General features: G+C 47.6%; 1 protein-coding gene and 4 non-coding genes across 6 annotated transcripts; 1 reads left to right on the forward strand and 4 right to left on the reverse strand.

Annotated features, from left to right (window-relative positions):
* Nucleotides 1-455: 455 nt before the first annotated feature.
* On the reverse strand, nt 456-4,791 carry AURKB (aurora kinase B). 2 transcript variants are annotated; one of them, XM_055396546.2, is made up of 9 exons: nt 4,686-4,791; nt 4,366-4,437; nt 3,026-3,128; nt 2,862-2,916; nt 2,459-2,650; nt 2,021-2,159; nt 1,763-1,911; nt 925-1,099; nt 456-768 (listed from the first exon to the last, which is right to left on the reverse strand). In XM_055396546.2, the coding sequence occupies exons 2-9, from the start codon at nt 4,411-4,413 to the stop codon at nt 595-597; spliced, it is 1,035 nt and encodes a 344-aa protein (XP_055252521.1). In that variant the 5' UTR covers nt 4,414-4,437; nt 4,686-4,791; the 3' UTR covers nt 456-594. The 2 variants fall into 2 exon arrangements, with proteins under 2 accessions (XP_055252521.1, XP_055252537.1); XM_055396562.2 differs by lacking the exon at nt 4,366-4,437 and having other exon boundaries at nt 4,686-4,768.
* Nucleotides 4,792-10,420: 5,629 nt separating this feature from the next.
* Nucleotides 10,421-10,492, reverse strand: TRNAW-CCA (transfer RNA tryptophan (anticodon CCA)). Its single transcript has one exon. It is a non-coding gene; the product is annotated as a tRNA-Trp (tRNA).
* Nucleotides 10,493-11,106: 614 nt separating this feature from the next.
* TRNAG-UCC (transfer RNA glycine (anticodon UCC)) lies at nt 11,107-11,178 on the forward strand. Its single transcript has one exon. It is a non-coding gene; the product is annotated as a tRNA-Gly (tRNA).
* A 675-nt stretch (nt 11,179-11,853) lies between these two features.
* TRNAD-GUC (transfer RNA aspartic acid (anticodon GUC)) lies at nt 11,854-11,925 on the reverse strand. Its single transcript has one exon. It is a non-coding gene; the product is annotated as a tRNA-Asp (tRNA).
* Nucleotides 11,926-12,530: 605 nt separating this feature from the next.
* TRNAP-CGG (transfer RNA proline (anticodon CGG)) lies at nt 12,531-12,602 on the reverse strand. The gene has a single exon. It is a non-coding gene; the product is annotated as a tRNA-Pro (tRNA).
* Between the last annotated feature and the right edge of the window lie 959 nt (nt 12,603-13,561).

Raw genomic sequence — 13,561 nt, forward strand, 5'->3', positions numbered from 1 at the left:
TAGGTCAGGAACAAGACACCATCAGCTTCTGTTTACTCCTGTGCTAAATCCTCACCAGAGCAGAAAAACAAACAAAAAAGACAACTTTAACTGCTCCTAGGTCAGCAAGACTGACCCAGAAAAGGGAAAGATTAGAGGTCAACTAAGAGGGAGTAATAAGAGAAGGTGGGTGGAGACGGTTGATGATGGCTGGTGTGCAGGCATAGCAGAGAGGAGCCAGGTCCCCAGCATCCCAAGGCCTGGGAGCCAGAGCAGGGGAAAGAAAAGATGTGGAAGTGGGATGGTTGGGAGCTGACCAGATGGGGTTAGAGCTGAGAGGCTGCTCTCAGTGCTGAGGGGTGCTCCCAGGGGTGGTGATGCAGTGCCCACCTCACTGCCCAGCATGGGCAACTCCCTCGCCTCCTCCCTACAGGTGATGACTTCCTTCACAGCAGTCTCCACCTGTAAACATCTACACTCATCAGTACAAAAAGCTTCAGCCTTTATTAAATAAAGAGGGGGTAGAAGACAGATGCAGAAAGAGGCTGGGGACGCCCCCTCCTCCTAACTACACATTACAGACACAGACACAACTGAGAAAAGGACAGGGACATTTCAGGGGACAGACTGAGGGGCAGAGGGAGGTAGCACCCTGCGAGAGTGGGCTCGGACCCAAGGGTGGGCCGAGACCTGGGCCAGCGGCAGGCGCTCTGAGGGGTTATGCTTGAGCAGCTTGGAGATGAGGTCCTGGGCTCCCACGGGCACAGAAGGAGGGAACTTTAGGTCCACCTGCAAGGAGAGAAGGGCTTCATTCTGGCCGCTTTTGCCTCCACTTCCCACTCTATTAGCAGGATTTAACATCAACAGCAACAGTGTGCACACTTCCCGCCCCAGGTCCCTGAGCTGGCACAAACTCCAGCCAGACCCTGGGGGCCAGCCTCCCACCTTGACAATGCGCCGGTACGTCTCATTGTGGGAAGCACTCTCGAAGGGTGGGTTTCCCACCAGCAGCTCGTAGCAGAGCACACCAATGCACCACAGGTCCACCTTCTCGTTGTGCGTGCGCCCCTCAATCATCTCTGGGGGCAGGTAGTCCAGAGTGCCACACATTGTCTTCCTCCTGGGGGTGGGGGGTGGTGAGTGGGCAGGGATCTCAGATCCAGACTTTCCCTCCTTTCCCTGCAGCCTGACAGGGAGCCCAGACCGACCCCAGGATGTGCCAGGGGTCCTTCCAACCAGGTTCTGATGGGGTCTTTGGGGTAGGAGTGGGGCTAACACACTGACTCTGCATTTCCACACTGAGGGCTGTACCTTAAAATAAATCAGATATGAGGGCAACGTTCACCTTAGAATTAAAGGAAAAATTTCAGATGTTCATCCACATGTTGCTTAATCACGTTACATCTGTACTGTGCAATACTATGAAGCCATTAAAAATGATGTGGGAGTATTCTCAATGATATGGCAAGAAGGTCCCAATGTTTCAAGTGAGAAATCTGGGTGACAAAACTAAGTCTCCTATTTTTGTTTTTGGCCACGCTGCATGGTTTGCAGGATCTTAGTTCCCTCAACCAGGGATTGAACCTGGGCCCCCTGCAGTGAAAGCTGGAGTCCTAGCCACTGGACTAGCAGGTAACTCCCAGAGTCTCCTATTTTTGTAAAGATATTGCTGTGTCTATATATTTACATGAGAACAACCCAAAATGTCTCTGGGTAACAAGATCTGGAGTGGTTTTACTTTGAATGGCTTCATACCCACGGCTGGCTTTCTGGCCCACCATACCTCAGGGAGGGGGCATGCACCGACCAGCCGAAGTCAGCAATCTTCAGCTCTCCCCGGAGCCCCAAGAGCAGATTCTCTGGCTTGATGTCTCTGTGAATCACCTTCTTCGCGTGGCAGTACGTCAGAGCATCTGCCAGCTCCTCCATGATCTGGGGGGCCAATGACAGACAGTCAGACAAGGACTGACCTCAGGCTGCAAATGGAGTCCCCCAGGCCTCCAGGGCCCTGCCAGTGCCCCAGGTGCCCACCCGCCCCGACCGTGGCTGTTCGCTGCTCATCAAAAGTTCGGCTCTTCTGCAGCTCCTTGTAGAGCTCCCCCCGGGGGGCATACTCCAGAATCAAGTAGATCCTTCGCCGGTCATAGAAATAGTTGTAGAGACGCAAGATGTTGGGATGTCTGGGAGAGGAGACAGAGGAGGCATCAGGCTGCATTCTGGCCTAAGGAAATGGGAAAGATGACAGGTCGCATTGGGGCACACTGGGTCAGGTCTGGGCCAGGTAGGGGAAGCCAAGTGGCAGTCCTAAGTGGGGACCAGAGGTGATTTTCTGGATTCAAGGCTCTGGCTGGGATTGAGAGCTCATTGGGGCTGCGTGGCCACAGCTGCAGAGAAGACAGTCCAGATGTGGTGGGGTTGGAGGAGGAGTGGGCTTGGGGCGGGCGGCAGGGGGCTCTGGCTCAGGGGACGGTGAGCGTACTGCAGATGGGCTTGGATTTCAATCTCTCTGCGCAGCTGGTGCTCCACACCCTCCTTCTCGATCTGAGACTTGAAGAGGACTTTGAGCGCCACGATGAAATGGCTTTTCTTCTCCCGAGCCAAGTACACATTTCCAAACTTGCCTTTGCCCAGAGGACGCCCAATCTCAAAGTCATCGATTGTGAAGGAACGCCTGTTTGGGAAGCAGTGGTGGAGCAGCTGAGTGGTGGTTAGTTGGTCCTCTGAGGTATTTGCCTTCTCCCTGCACCTCCGCCCCTCCTGCCTGCAGTCCTGCTTCTCTTCCAGGGGAGCTGAGGATGGATCAGACTTTCTCGCCTGCATCCCTCCTCCTCCTGCCTTTGTCCCACACCCTCTCTTGCCACCCCAAAGCTTGGGGAACTTACTTCGGGATGTTGGGGGTCCCACTGCTGTTCTCCACCACCTTCTGGCCAGGGGCAGCTAAGGAAAGAACAGGGAAGTTGAGGCCATCCTTTGACATTTTCATCCCACCCACCCTCTGCAGACCCTAGTTCCCTCAGGTCAGTCCCCTCCCTTTGTGCTAGGTTACCTGTGGGCTGGGCATTGGAGCGACTCATGAGGACAAGTGCCGATGGGGTGACAGGCTCCTTCCGGAGGACTCTCTGGGGCAGGGTGTTCAGGCCAGGCTGAGCCTGAGAAGGACCAGAGGGGAGCTCTGAGGGTGCCTTTATCCTAGTGACCAGGTTGGAATGCACAACAAGCAGCATTTCTGGGCTTGTTATAAAGCCACCCACCTACCCACCCCATCCCTAGTTTAAAGAGGAACCCTGAGACCACCATTTTGCTACTCAGTCTTGTCCATAACACCACTCATTTACCCAGCCCCCTACCCCAGGGGGCAGTAGAAGCTGGGGTAATGAACACCCACAATTCAAGGAGCTTCAGAACAGAGGTATTCTCACAATCCCCTAAGCTCCATCTGTTAAGGCTTAGATAAAATCCCTGGGGCCTTGAGTGTTCAGCAAATCTCAGTATTTACCCCTTTCCAACAACAGGCTTTAGGGACACTGAAGGCTATTCTCCGGTCCTGGAGTGCTTGTCACTTTCAACTTCTGCGTAATACACACCACTTTCTTTTGGGAGTGACAGGTGTAGACATGACAGTGTTATCTCATTCAGCCTCCCCATTCAGAGCTTCACCAGGGAGGGAGCTGGTGGACAAGTGGATAGAGGGACCTTCCAAGATACTCAAGTCCAACTAACAGAGAACAAAGCTCATGTAGGGCCCCTTCTTTCTTCTTTAACCAAGAGAGAAAGAGCCTCAGTGCTCCTACAGACTTGTTCACAAACAGCGAATTTAGGATTTACAAATAAGCAAGTTGAACAAAATGAAGTCCAGAAATAGATCCACATATATGTGGGAATTTAATATATACAATAATGTTAGCATTTCAAATCAGAGGGTAGATTCTTCAATGAAAGGTGTTAGGATAATGGAAAATAAAGCTTTTTAGATGCATATGTCACACCAGTCATTAAAATCCAAATTCTTAAGTAAGACTTCTCTTGGACCTTTTAAACTTATAAACTCATCTAAATAGCCTATATCTATTTCCTGCCTAGCCTGTTTTTTTTTTTTCAGGACAACAGTTGAGATTCATGGCCTAATAGGCCAGACCCTGCCTGCTCAGTCCCAGACGCCATTTGTATGTGACAAGTAGGCTCAGCTCTGCAGAGGTCCTCACAGGATGGTCAAACTCAAACTGGTAGCACCAGATAGGATGTGGCTACAAATGACCTGACTGGGGCCCATGAGCTGGTGCAAAGCCAGGAGAAAAGTGCTAAGAGGATCGCCCTCTGCAGGATCTCGAATCTGCAAGCAGGAAGTCGCCATGCTGGTGGGAAGAGGGGAAATGAGAAAGCCCTTACCGTCTGCCGGCCATAAGGCCAGGGGTAGGCGTTCTCCTTCTGGGCCATCCGTAGAGGGAAAGGGGGAGGGAACTGGGCAGAGAAGAGAAACAGAGCCGTGAGAAGCAAAAAAAAAAAAAAAAGAAGAAGAGAGGAGAGAGTGAGGGGTCGGATCGATCTAGCCGGAAGTGTTTGCCGGGGGAGGAGGGGTTGCTGGTGAAAGGGCGCAAGTCCAAAAGCTGGCTTCATCAGAGCGCATCCCCGCACTCGCCTCTCCGCCCCCACCCTAATACCGGCCTCACTCCCTTCCAGGACCCTTTCTCCACCCTAGAGCAACCAACCTGCCGGAACACCTGGCCTTTCCCGGAGCAAGAATCCCGAAAGAAACCCGTGGTACCTTGGCCGCTGGCAACAACTGAATCTGTCCGGCCGCGCCCCCTCACCCCCGCCGAGGTCCTTTCAAATCTCCCGCCTGGGTCCCATTGGCTGAGCCTGCCGCCCATCCCCAATTCTCATTGGCTGAGTGTCCCATGACGTAGCTCCAGGGGCCCAATGGAAAAGGCGTAATTAGAGCCGGGGCAACCGGGGTTTTAGCTTCGGAAGAGTTTTCCTCAAGCCTCAAATAGTCTTATTGGTGTTTTGTTTTTAAAATTTAAGTCATCAATATAATCTGGAATTCATTCTTGTGTATATGTATGAACTGGACTTCTCTGGTAGCTCAGCGATGAAGAATCCGCCTGCCAAAGCAGGAGACTCGAGTTCGACTCCCTGTCGGGGGGGGGGTGCCCCTGGAGCAGGAAATGGCAACCTGCTCCAGCATTCTTTTCTGGGAAATTCCATGAACAGAGGAGCCTGGCAGGCTACAGTCTGTGGGGTCGCAAAGAGTCGGACACGACTGAGCGAAAAGAAACAAAAGCAACTAGGTTTTCTTCCATGAGCCAATCCGTCTCCTTCCCTAATGCACTAAGTTACGAGTTTTGGTATTTGCTGTCATAAGCATACTAACCGATACGCATCTACAGATCTAGAGTGTTAGTAGTTATTTGGATTGAATGATGAGAAACTGACAATCATCTGACCTACAGAAAACACCAATTTCATATGATTCAACCCAATATAAATTAAATAAGTCCAAATGGGTTTCTAGATCAGTTCACAACGCTTTTGGCCTCAAGTAACAGGAAACTCAGTTAACAGTGGCACATACAACAGACATCTATTTTCTCTTCCACAACAATAAATCAGAAAGTAGGTAGCTGGCTTAGGAACTGAACAATGTTAGAGGTCTGCATTGACCTCTTCTGTGATTCTCTTAACATTCTCCTTCCGACTTCAAGATGAATGCCAACTGTCTCTGTTTCTTTTAACAGAAAAAGTAGAAGTCTTTCTAAGAGTCCCCAGTATAGGAATTCCTTGGTGGTCCAGTGGTTAGGACTCGATGCTCTCACTGCGGAGGGCCAAGGTTAAATCCTGGTGGGGGAACTAAGATCCCCAGAAGCCACACGTTGGGGCCAAAATAAAAAGTTCTCAGTAGATTTCTCCTGGGCTAAAACTGTGTCGGGCTTCCCTATCACATGACTACTGCAAAGGCTGCTGGTAAAGTAACTTTGTCTTCCAGCCCTTACAGTTAAAGCAGCTAGGGGCCACAGTGGTAGAAACTGCAGGGTGCCACAGTTGCTTACAATTTTATTGTTGGGAGCCCATGATTTTTTTAAAGTTGCAAATCTGTGCATGATGTATCTCTAGAGATTTGATGAAGATGGCCACCAGTGAAAAAAGTATTTTGCTTTTGGAAATGTGATGCTGTTTTCACTCATGGTCAGCCCAACACCACTTCCCAGAATCAGAGATCCCATTTCAATTTCAGTGCCTTTAACAACATATGTGGCATAGAGTGACTAGCTAATGAAGAGCTTTAGAAAAATCCTATCACTTGTAGTATACTTTATCCCTTATAATCTAGTGAAAGGAGACTTTTCTAGAGCCTATCAGGAACCTTGTGCATGGGTGGGATATGCCTGATGGATCCCCATACAGTTTCTCTGTCCATTGGAGTCTTTAAATTCCCACTTGCTCATTACATCATAAGGCATTTGGCTTTTCAGAAATAGTTGCTGGGCCAGCATAAAATCGAGATTTGCATTATTCATAAAAAACAAAGCAAAACAAAACCTATCTGTTATGGCAGCTAGGCAACCATCAGCTGCCTGTTCAAGTTAGTGAACAGAATCTCCATTATTTACCCCAGTGCTTCTCAAATGATTAGTAGGGAAGAACCAGTTTCAATTATTTTCAATCTATCACAAATTGATAGTTTTACAATATACATTAAATAATAATTCCTTGAAAAATAAAGTATAAAAAATATAAAAATTATAAGACCACATATTTTTTGTTTATAACTAGTATTTATAATGGCAACCCACTTCAGTATTCTTGCCTGGAGAATCCCCCGTGAACAGAAGAGCCCTGCGGGCTACAGTCCATGGGGTCGCAAAGAATTGATTAAAACTGAGCAACTAAGCACAGCATGCTGCTGCTGCTGCTAAGTCGCTTCAGTCGTGTCTGACTCTGTGCGACCCCATAGTCGGCAGCCCACCAGCATAGCACTGTATTTATAAAAGTACTCTGACAAATGCTGTAAGAGTTTTTTAAATACTTAACTCTCAAATTCTTTACTCATCCTGAACCTGAAAGTAACATTTCATGAAGTGGCACCAGTCTGTGGACCACAGTGAGTCTGTGACCAATCTGCCTCCAATCCAGTTCAGTCACTCAGTCCTGTCTGACTCTTTGTGACCCCATGAACTGCAGCATGCCAGACCTCCCTGTCCATCACCAACTCTTGGAGCCCACCCAAACCCACGTCCATTGAGTTGGTGATGCCATCCAACCATCTCATCCTCTGTCGTCCCCTTCTCCTCCTGCCCCCAATCCCTCCCAGCATCAGGGCCTTTTCCAATGAGTCAACTCTTCGCATCAGGTGGCCAAAGTATTGGAGTTTCAGCTTCAGAATCAGTCCTTCCAATGAACACCCAGGATTGATCTCCTTTAGGATGGATTGGTTGCATCTCCTTGCAGTCCAAGGGACTCTTAAGAGTCTTCTCCAACACCACAGTTCAAAAGCATCAATTCTTCTGCGCTCAGCTTTCTGAGTGAAAAAGTGAAAGTGAAAAGTGAAAGTGAGGTCGCTCAGTCGTGTCCGACTGAGTGACCCCATGGACTGCAGCCTACCAGGCTCCTCCATCCATGGGATTTTCTAGGCAAGAGTACTGGAGTGGCTTGTCATTGTCTTCTCCAAATATGCTATCTAGGTTGGTCATAACTTCCCCCGCAAGGAGTAAGCGTCTTTTAATTTCATGGCTGCAATCACCACCAGCAGTGATTTTGGAGCCCAGAAAAATAAAGTCAGCCTCTGTTACCACTGTTTCCCCATCTATTTGCCATGAAGTGATAGGACCAGATGCCATGATCTTAGTTTTCTGAATGTTGAGTTTTAAGCCAACTTTTTCACTCTCCTCTTTCACTTTCAAGAGGCTCTTCACTTTCTGCCATAAGGGTGGTGTCATCTGCATATCTGAGGTTATTGATATTTCTCCCGGCAATCTTGATTCCAGCTTGGGCTTCCTCCAACCCAGCGTTTCTCATGATGTACTCTGCATATAAGTTAAATAAGCAGGGTGACAACATACAGCCTTGATGTATTCCTTTTCCTATTTGGAACCAGTCTGTTGTTCCATGTACAGTTCTGACTGTTGCTTCCTGACCTGCATATAGGTTTTTCAAGAGGCAGGTCAGGTGGTCTGGTATTCCCATCTCTTTCAGAATTTTCCACAGTTTATTGTGATCCACACAGTCAAAGGCTTTGGCATAGTCAATAAAGCAGAAATAGATGTTTTTCTGGAACTCTCTTGCTTTCTCCATGATCCAGCGGATGTTGGCAATTTGATCTCTGGTTCCTCTGCCTTTTCTAAAACCAGCTTGAACATCTGGAAGTTCACAATTCACATATTATTGAAGCCTGGCTTGGAGAATTTTGAGCATGACTTGACTAGCGTGTGAGATGAGTGCAATTGTGCGGTAGTCTGAGCATTCTTTGTCATTGCCTTTCTTTGGGATTGGAATGAAAACTGACTTTTTCCAGTCCTGTGGCCAATGCTGAGTTTTCCAAATTTGCTGGCATATTGAGTGCAGCACTTTCACAGCATCATCTTTCAGGATTTGAAATAGTTCAACTGGAACTCCATCACTTCCACTAGCTTTGTTCATAGTGATGCTTTCTAAGGCCCACTTGACTTCACATTCCAGGATGCCTGGCTCTAGTTGAGTGATCACACCATCATGATTATCTGGGTCGTGAAGATCTTTTTTGTACAGTTATTCTGTATATTCTTGCCACCTCTTCTTAATATCTTCTGCTTCTGTTTGGCCCTACCATTTCTGTGTTTTATTGAGCCCATCTTTGCATGAAATGTTCCCTTGGTATCTCTAATTTTCTTGAAGAGATCTCTAGTCTTTTCCATTCTGTTGTTTTCCTCTATTTCTTTGATTGATTGCTGAGGAAGGCTTTCTTATCTCTCCTTGTTATTCTTTGGAACTCTGCGTTCAAACACTTATATCTTTCGTTTTCTCCTTTTCTTTTCACTTCTCTTCTTTTCACAGCTATTTGTAAGGCCTCCTCAGACAGCCATTTTGCTTTTTTTGCATTTCTTTTTCTTGGGGATGGTCTTGATTCCTACAAATTAAATACAAAATATTTTATTTAATACCCCTATATTCTACTTCATGGAGAGAACATCAGAGATGATTACAACCTTTAAAAAATGAACCAAATACAAGAACACGATAATTGAAATATACTTGAATTTTTAAAAAGAGAGAAAAGGAAAGAAAAAAGAAAAGGAAAGAAAAAAGAAAAATCGCTTTTAGTTGAAAAATTAACTACCTTTTGGACAGAAGTACAGTTAGCTGTTCAGTTAAGGAACTCTTTGAACCCTGGAACTGGTGTTTCAGGAATTCATGTTGTAGTCCAAATTCAGCAGAGGCAAAAAAAAATAAGAAGAATGTACATGGTAACATTTTAGATAATGAGAAAAAACAAAACTGCAGATAACAAGATAGCCAGAATGTCTAACTTCAGAATTGTTTAATGACTTACAGCATTGTCCTTGAATTCAGATGTTCTTTAAAATGACAATTACAAAGACAATAGAATTCTATTCCGATCACAATGATAAGTGAAAATAATGGAGTACAAAATTATGAACACCACTGGCAAGTGGAACTTAAACCGCCAAAAATTAAATCATTCCTTTAAGAGGACTATGAACAATCATTATTACTTTTAAATTATTCATTATTGCTACTTTTTTTTAAAAATAAAAAACATTTATTGCTCCAAAATATATTTTCTGAACAAGAATTGGTGAACAATTGATGAACAGTTTCTCTGTTAAAATATCTAAAATATCTATGAGATTAAAGGTATTACTATTTTATTTGGTTGATTTGAAGGAAACGGTAAGATGAAAATAAAGTTTCAAAATTTGTATTTTAGGAGAAAACTCAGATGCTTTAGCGGAGAAGGCAATGGCAACCCACTCCAGTACTCTTGCCTGGAAAATCCCATGGGCGGAGGAGCCTGGTATGCTGCAGTCCTTGGGGTCGCTAAGAGTTGGACGCGACTGAGCGACTTCACTTTCACTTTGCACTTTCATGCATTGGAGAAGGAAATGGCACCCCACTCCAGTGTTCTTGCCTGGAGAATCCCAGGGAAAAGGGAGCCCGGTGGGCTGCCGTCTATTGGGTCGCACAGAGTCGGACACGACTGAAGCGACTTAGCAGCAGCAGATGCTTTAGGGAAAAAAAATTACAGAAACACTCAGGTTTCCATATTTTTCCATACGGACACGACTGAAGCGACTTAGCAGCAGCAGATGCTTTAGGGAAAAAAAATTACAGAAACACTCAGGTTTCCATATTTTTCCATAAAAATAACACGATGCCCTTTTTTTTTTTTTCCTCACCCGAAAAAGAAATCTCACTTGAAAAGCTTAACCCACCGAAAACAACACTGTGACCCCGACGTGATTTGAACACGCAACCTTCTGATCTGGAGTCAGACGCGCTACCGTTGCGCCACGAGGCCTCTCAGAGGCCGCGGTGTGACGGTTCTCCTGAACAGATGCATCGTCATCATTAATGGGCGGGGTTTTCTTCTTAGGCCCCACCCGGGTCTTTGTCGCCGTGCTTCTTCGAGCGGCTGGGGAGCTGGACCCGCGCCCACTGTCGGATTAACCATCCTCTCGACAAGTCGTGTTTAGAGGCACTTGGTTTAAGGCTCAATTCTTTAACTTCGGTGCATGTTGTCTTCGGTTACTCAATAGAAAAACGATTTCATATGTTTGAGATTTATTTCTGGAGTTTCCGGGGCTAATAAAGTGTCGGTGCACAACTGGCGCCCTAGACAAATCTTTGATTTAATCTCGGCTCTTCCTTTACTTGACCTCTCTTGACTTTTGTTTCTATCTGGGTGTAATCACACAATCTCTAGCGTGGTGACCGCAGTGCATTGGCGGTGCCCAGAGCCAAGCGCCGCTCACACGTGGGTGCTTCGTACATCACACCCGTTATTTCTATGTTCTCGTCGCTTTCGTCCTTCCTTCGCCTAGGTCCTAATTTAGTTCCAGTCTTGGATCACTGAAACCAGGACCCAATAGATATATCTATTAATGAATTCCGGGGACACTGATGCAGCGTGGAGCGTTGGTGGTATAGTGGTGAGCATAGCTGCCTTCCAAGCAGTTGACCCGGGTTCGATTCCCGGCCAACGCAGTGTTGTTTCCCTTTCTTTTAAAGATCCCTCATGAATTACACTGTTGGAGAAGGCAATGGCAAGCCACTCCAGTACTATTGCCTAGAGGGTCCCATGGATGGAGGAGCCTGGTGGGCTGCAGTCCGTGGGGTCGCTAAGGGTCGGACACGACTGAGCGACTTCACTTTCACTTTTCACTTTCCACTTTAACACAATGGAGAAGGAAATGGCAACCCACTCCAGTGTTCTTGCCTGGAGAATCCCAGGGATGGGGGAGCCTGGTGGGCTTCCGTCTATGGGGTCACACAGAGTCGGACACGACTGAAGTGACTTAGCAGCAGCAGCAGCAGCAGCAGTTATCTTCTGTCTCCCTTCTTGTGTTTTTTAAATTATCGTCAACTAAATGGTCTAATAAGCTTACTGAAGGGTGAGGATAATGGCTCATAAACGTATTGAATGGAGAGAACGATTAATTTAGCCGCACATTTAAAATGCAAATTATTTTAAATAAAACATAAACTTGAAATTTAGAATATGAGTTTGTGAGTCAGGACAAATCATCCCTCTTCTGCTTTTCTTTTTCTTCCAGTCTTCTTTTTATCTGCATCCCATGACTGGGGGACAGGTACTTCAGAAATAAACATAGATTTTAACAGCTGTAAAAAATGAGAAAGTACAAAACACGTTGTGTATCTCTCCCCGTCGGGGAATCGAACCCCGGTCTCCCGCGTGACAGGCGGGGATACTCACCACTATACTAACGAGGAGTGAGCTTACACAACCTTGCTCCCGATCCTACATCTATATCTTACCGAGCTCAGCGTGCAAGGGCGAAGTTGGTAGGTGGGAATGCTGTCCTTCCGTCCACCAAGATATGCTGACCCAATTCTATGCACGTTCTAGACGATAACTGAATGAGCGTCCCCAGAAGGGCGAAAACGTGCAGGTGTTACCGAGACACAGACCTCCAATACTGCAGAGACCTGAATTCTGACAATCTTTGGTCTCTCCCACACATTAACTGAATAGGTCCCAACCCGTTTCACTACCTGTAATCCACTACTACAAGTTGACGGACATCAATTAAATCGCAACCAGGCTCTGGCGATCGAGGGGTGGCACCAAGCAGGCTGTGGGGGAGCAGAAAGCGAGTGCTTACCCAAGTTCGGAGGTGCCTTCCCTCTTCCCGGGACACTGAGGACTGTGCACTGCGAGGCCCTTCCTGACACCCGAGTGTCCACTCAGAACAAAAGATCCGCTTTCACACTTTGAAGCGTTCAGTTCACTCGGATCCCTTACCCAATTCAGCCTCAGTGCCTTTCCAAGTGAGAATCACATTGGGGCATTCTGGTTTCTGCAAAACATGAAGGCCGGGCTCGTCCGGGATTTGAACCCGGGACCTCTCGCACCCGAAGCGAGAATCATACCCCTAGACCAACGAGCCGACGCGCAAACTTGACCGCGGACGACTTTAGAGGTCGTTCCAGGCTTTCTGCAGTACCTTGGTTGGGAAGATCCCCTGGAGAAGGAAATGGTAACCCATTCCAGTACTCTTGCCTGGAAAATTCCATGGACTGAGGAGCCTGATGGGGTATAGTCCATGGGGTCGCAAAGAGTCGGACACGACTGAGCAACTTCACTTCACTTCAGGGCTGTGATTCACGGTGGCCTGATATTGGTGTGCACCCGGGGACCACCAGCCCCGACGCAGAACACACTGGAGCAGGGATCTGGGATTCTCTCTCTCTGCTCTTGACCGCGAGCTTCCACTCCTCCCAGGAAATAACGTCGGGGAAGTGGGAGGGAGTGGTCTCGGCCTCGCCCTCAAGAAGCTTTCCAAGACTGCCTCGAGCACCAGTGTAACCTGCTTCCTAGGATCACTGTCCAGGTGCCAGTCCGTAATCCGGGGTCTCGACTCTTCCTGCTTCTCCCGGTCATCCTTGGACTCAGCCCTCTGCGCAGACTTTTGAAGACTAGCGGTAGAATTGCCTGTTTGGGAACAATTAATGAGTCCTGAAATCTCTCTGGGAACACCAGTCCCTCTTTCGGTCCCTGCGTTTGGAGCGACTGACACTGCGAGAGCCCACAATCTCCACAGACCGCAGGGTAGTGTCCAGGCGAGGGAACAATTCCTGGGGCCAAGAAGACCCACGAAGGGGGCGTCACTGAGATGAACGGCTGGCGAGATCGGGTTGGGGGGATCGGCTTTCCAAACTGCGAGCTTCTAAGGTTTTAATACACTTAACTTGCTCTCACTTGGGGGCCGCCAAGAGTCCATCCAGGCAGGACCTGGTGGGGTCAGTTGCTCACCAGCTTAGTTCCTGTTCCTGAGTGTCTTCCCAAAAGGGCTCTGATCTGCCCCTGAACTCGACCCCCTTGTAGCATCTCTGGACTAAACCATCT

This window comes from Moschus berezovskii, chromosome 20 (assembly GCF_049115385.1).
Source record: "Moschus berezovskii isolate FMDL1 chromosome 20, NW_MosBer_1.0, whole genome shotgun sequence".
Taxonomy (NCBI): Eukaryota; Metazoa; Chordata; class Mammalia; order Artiodactyla; family Moschidae; genus Moschus; species Moschus berezovskii.

Coding starts and splice junctions, on each gene's coding strand:
- AURKB (XM_055396546.2), bottom strand. CDS start 4,413: ATGGCCCAGAAGGAGAACGCCTACCCCTGGCCTTATGGCCGGCAGACG. Junction 1,100..1,762: donor GTGCATGCCCCCTCCCTGAG/GTATGGTGGGCC, acceptor CCCCACCCCCAG/GAGGAAGACAATGTGTGGCA. Junction 769..924: donor CGTACCGGCGCATTGTCAAG/GTGGGAGGCTGG, acceptor CTCTCCTTGCAG/GTGGACCTAAAGTTCCCTCC.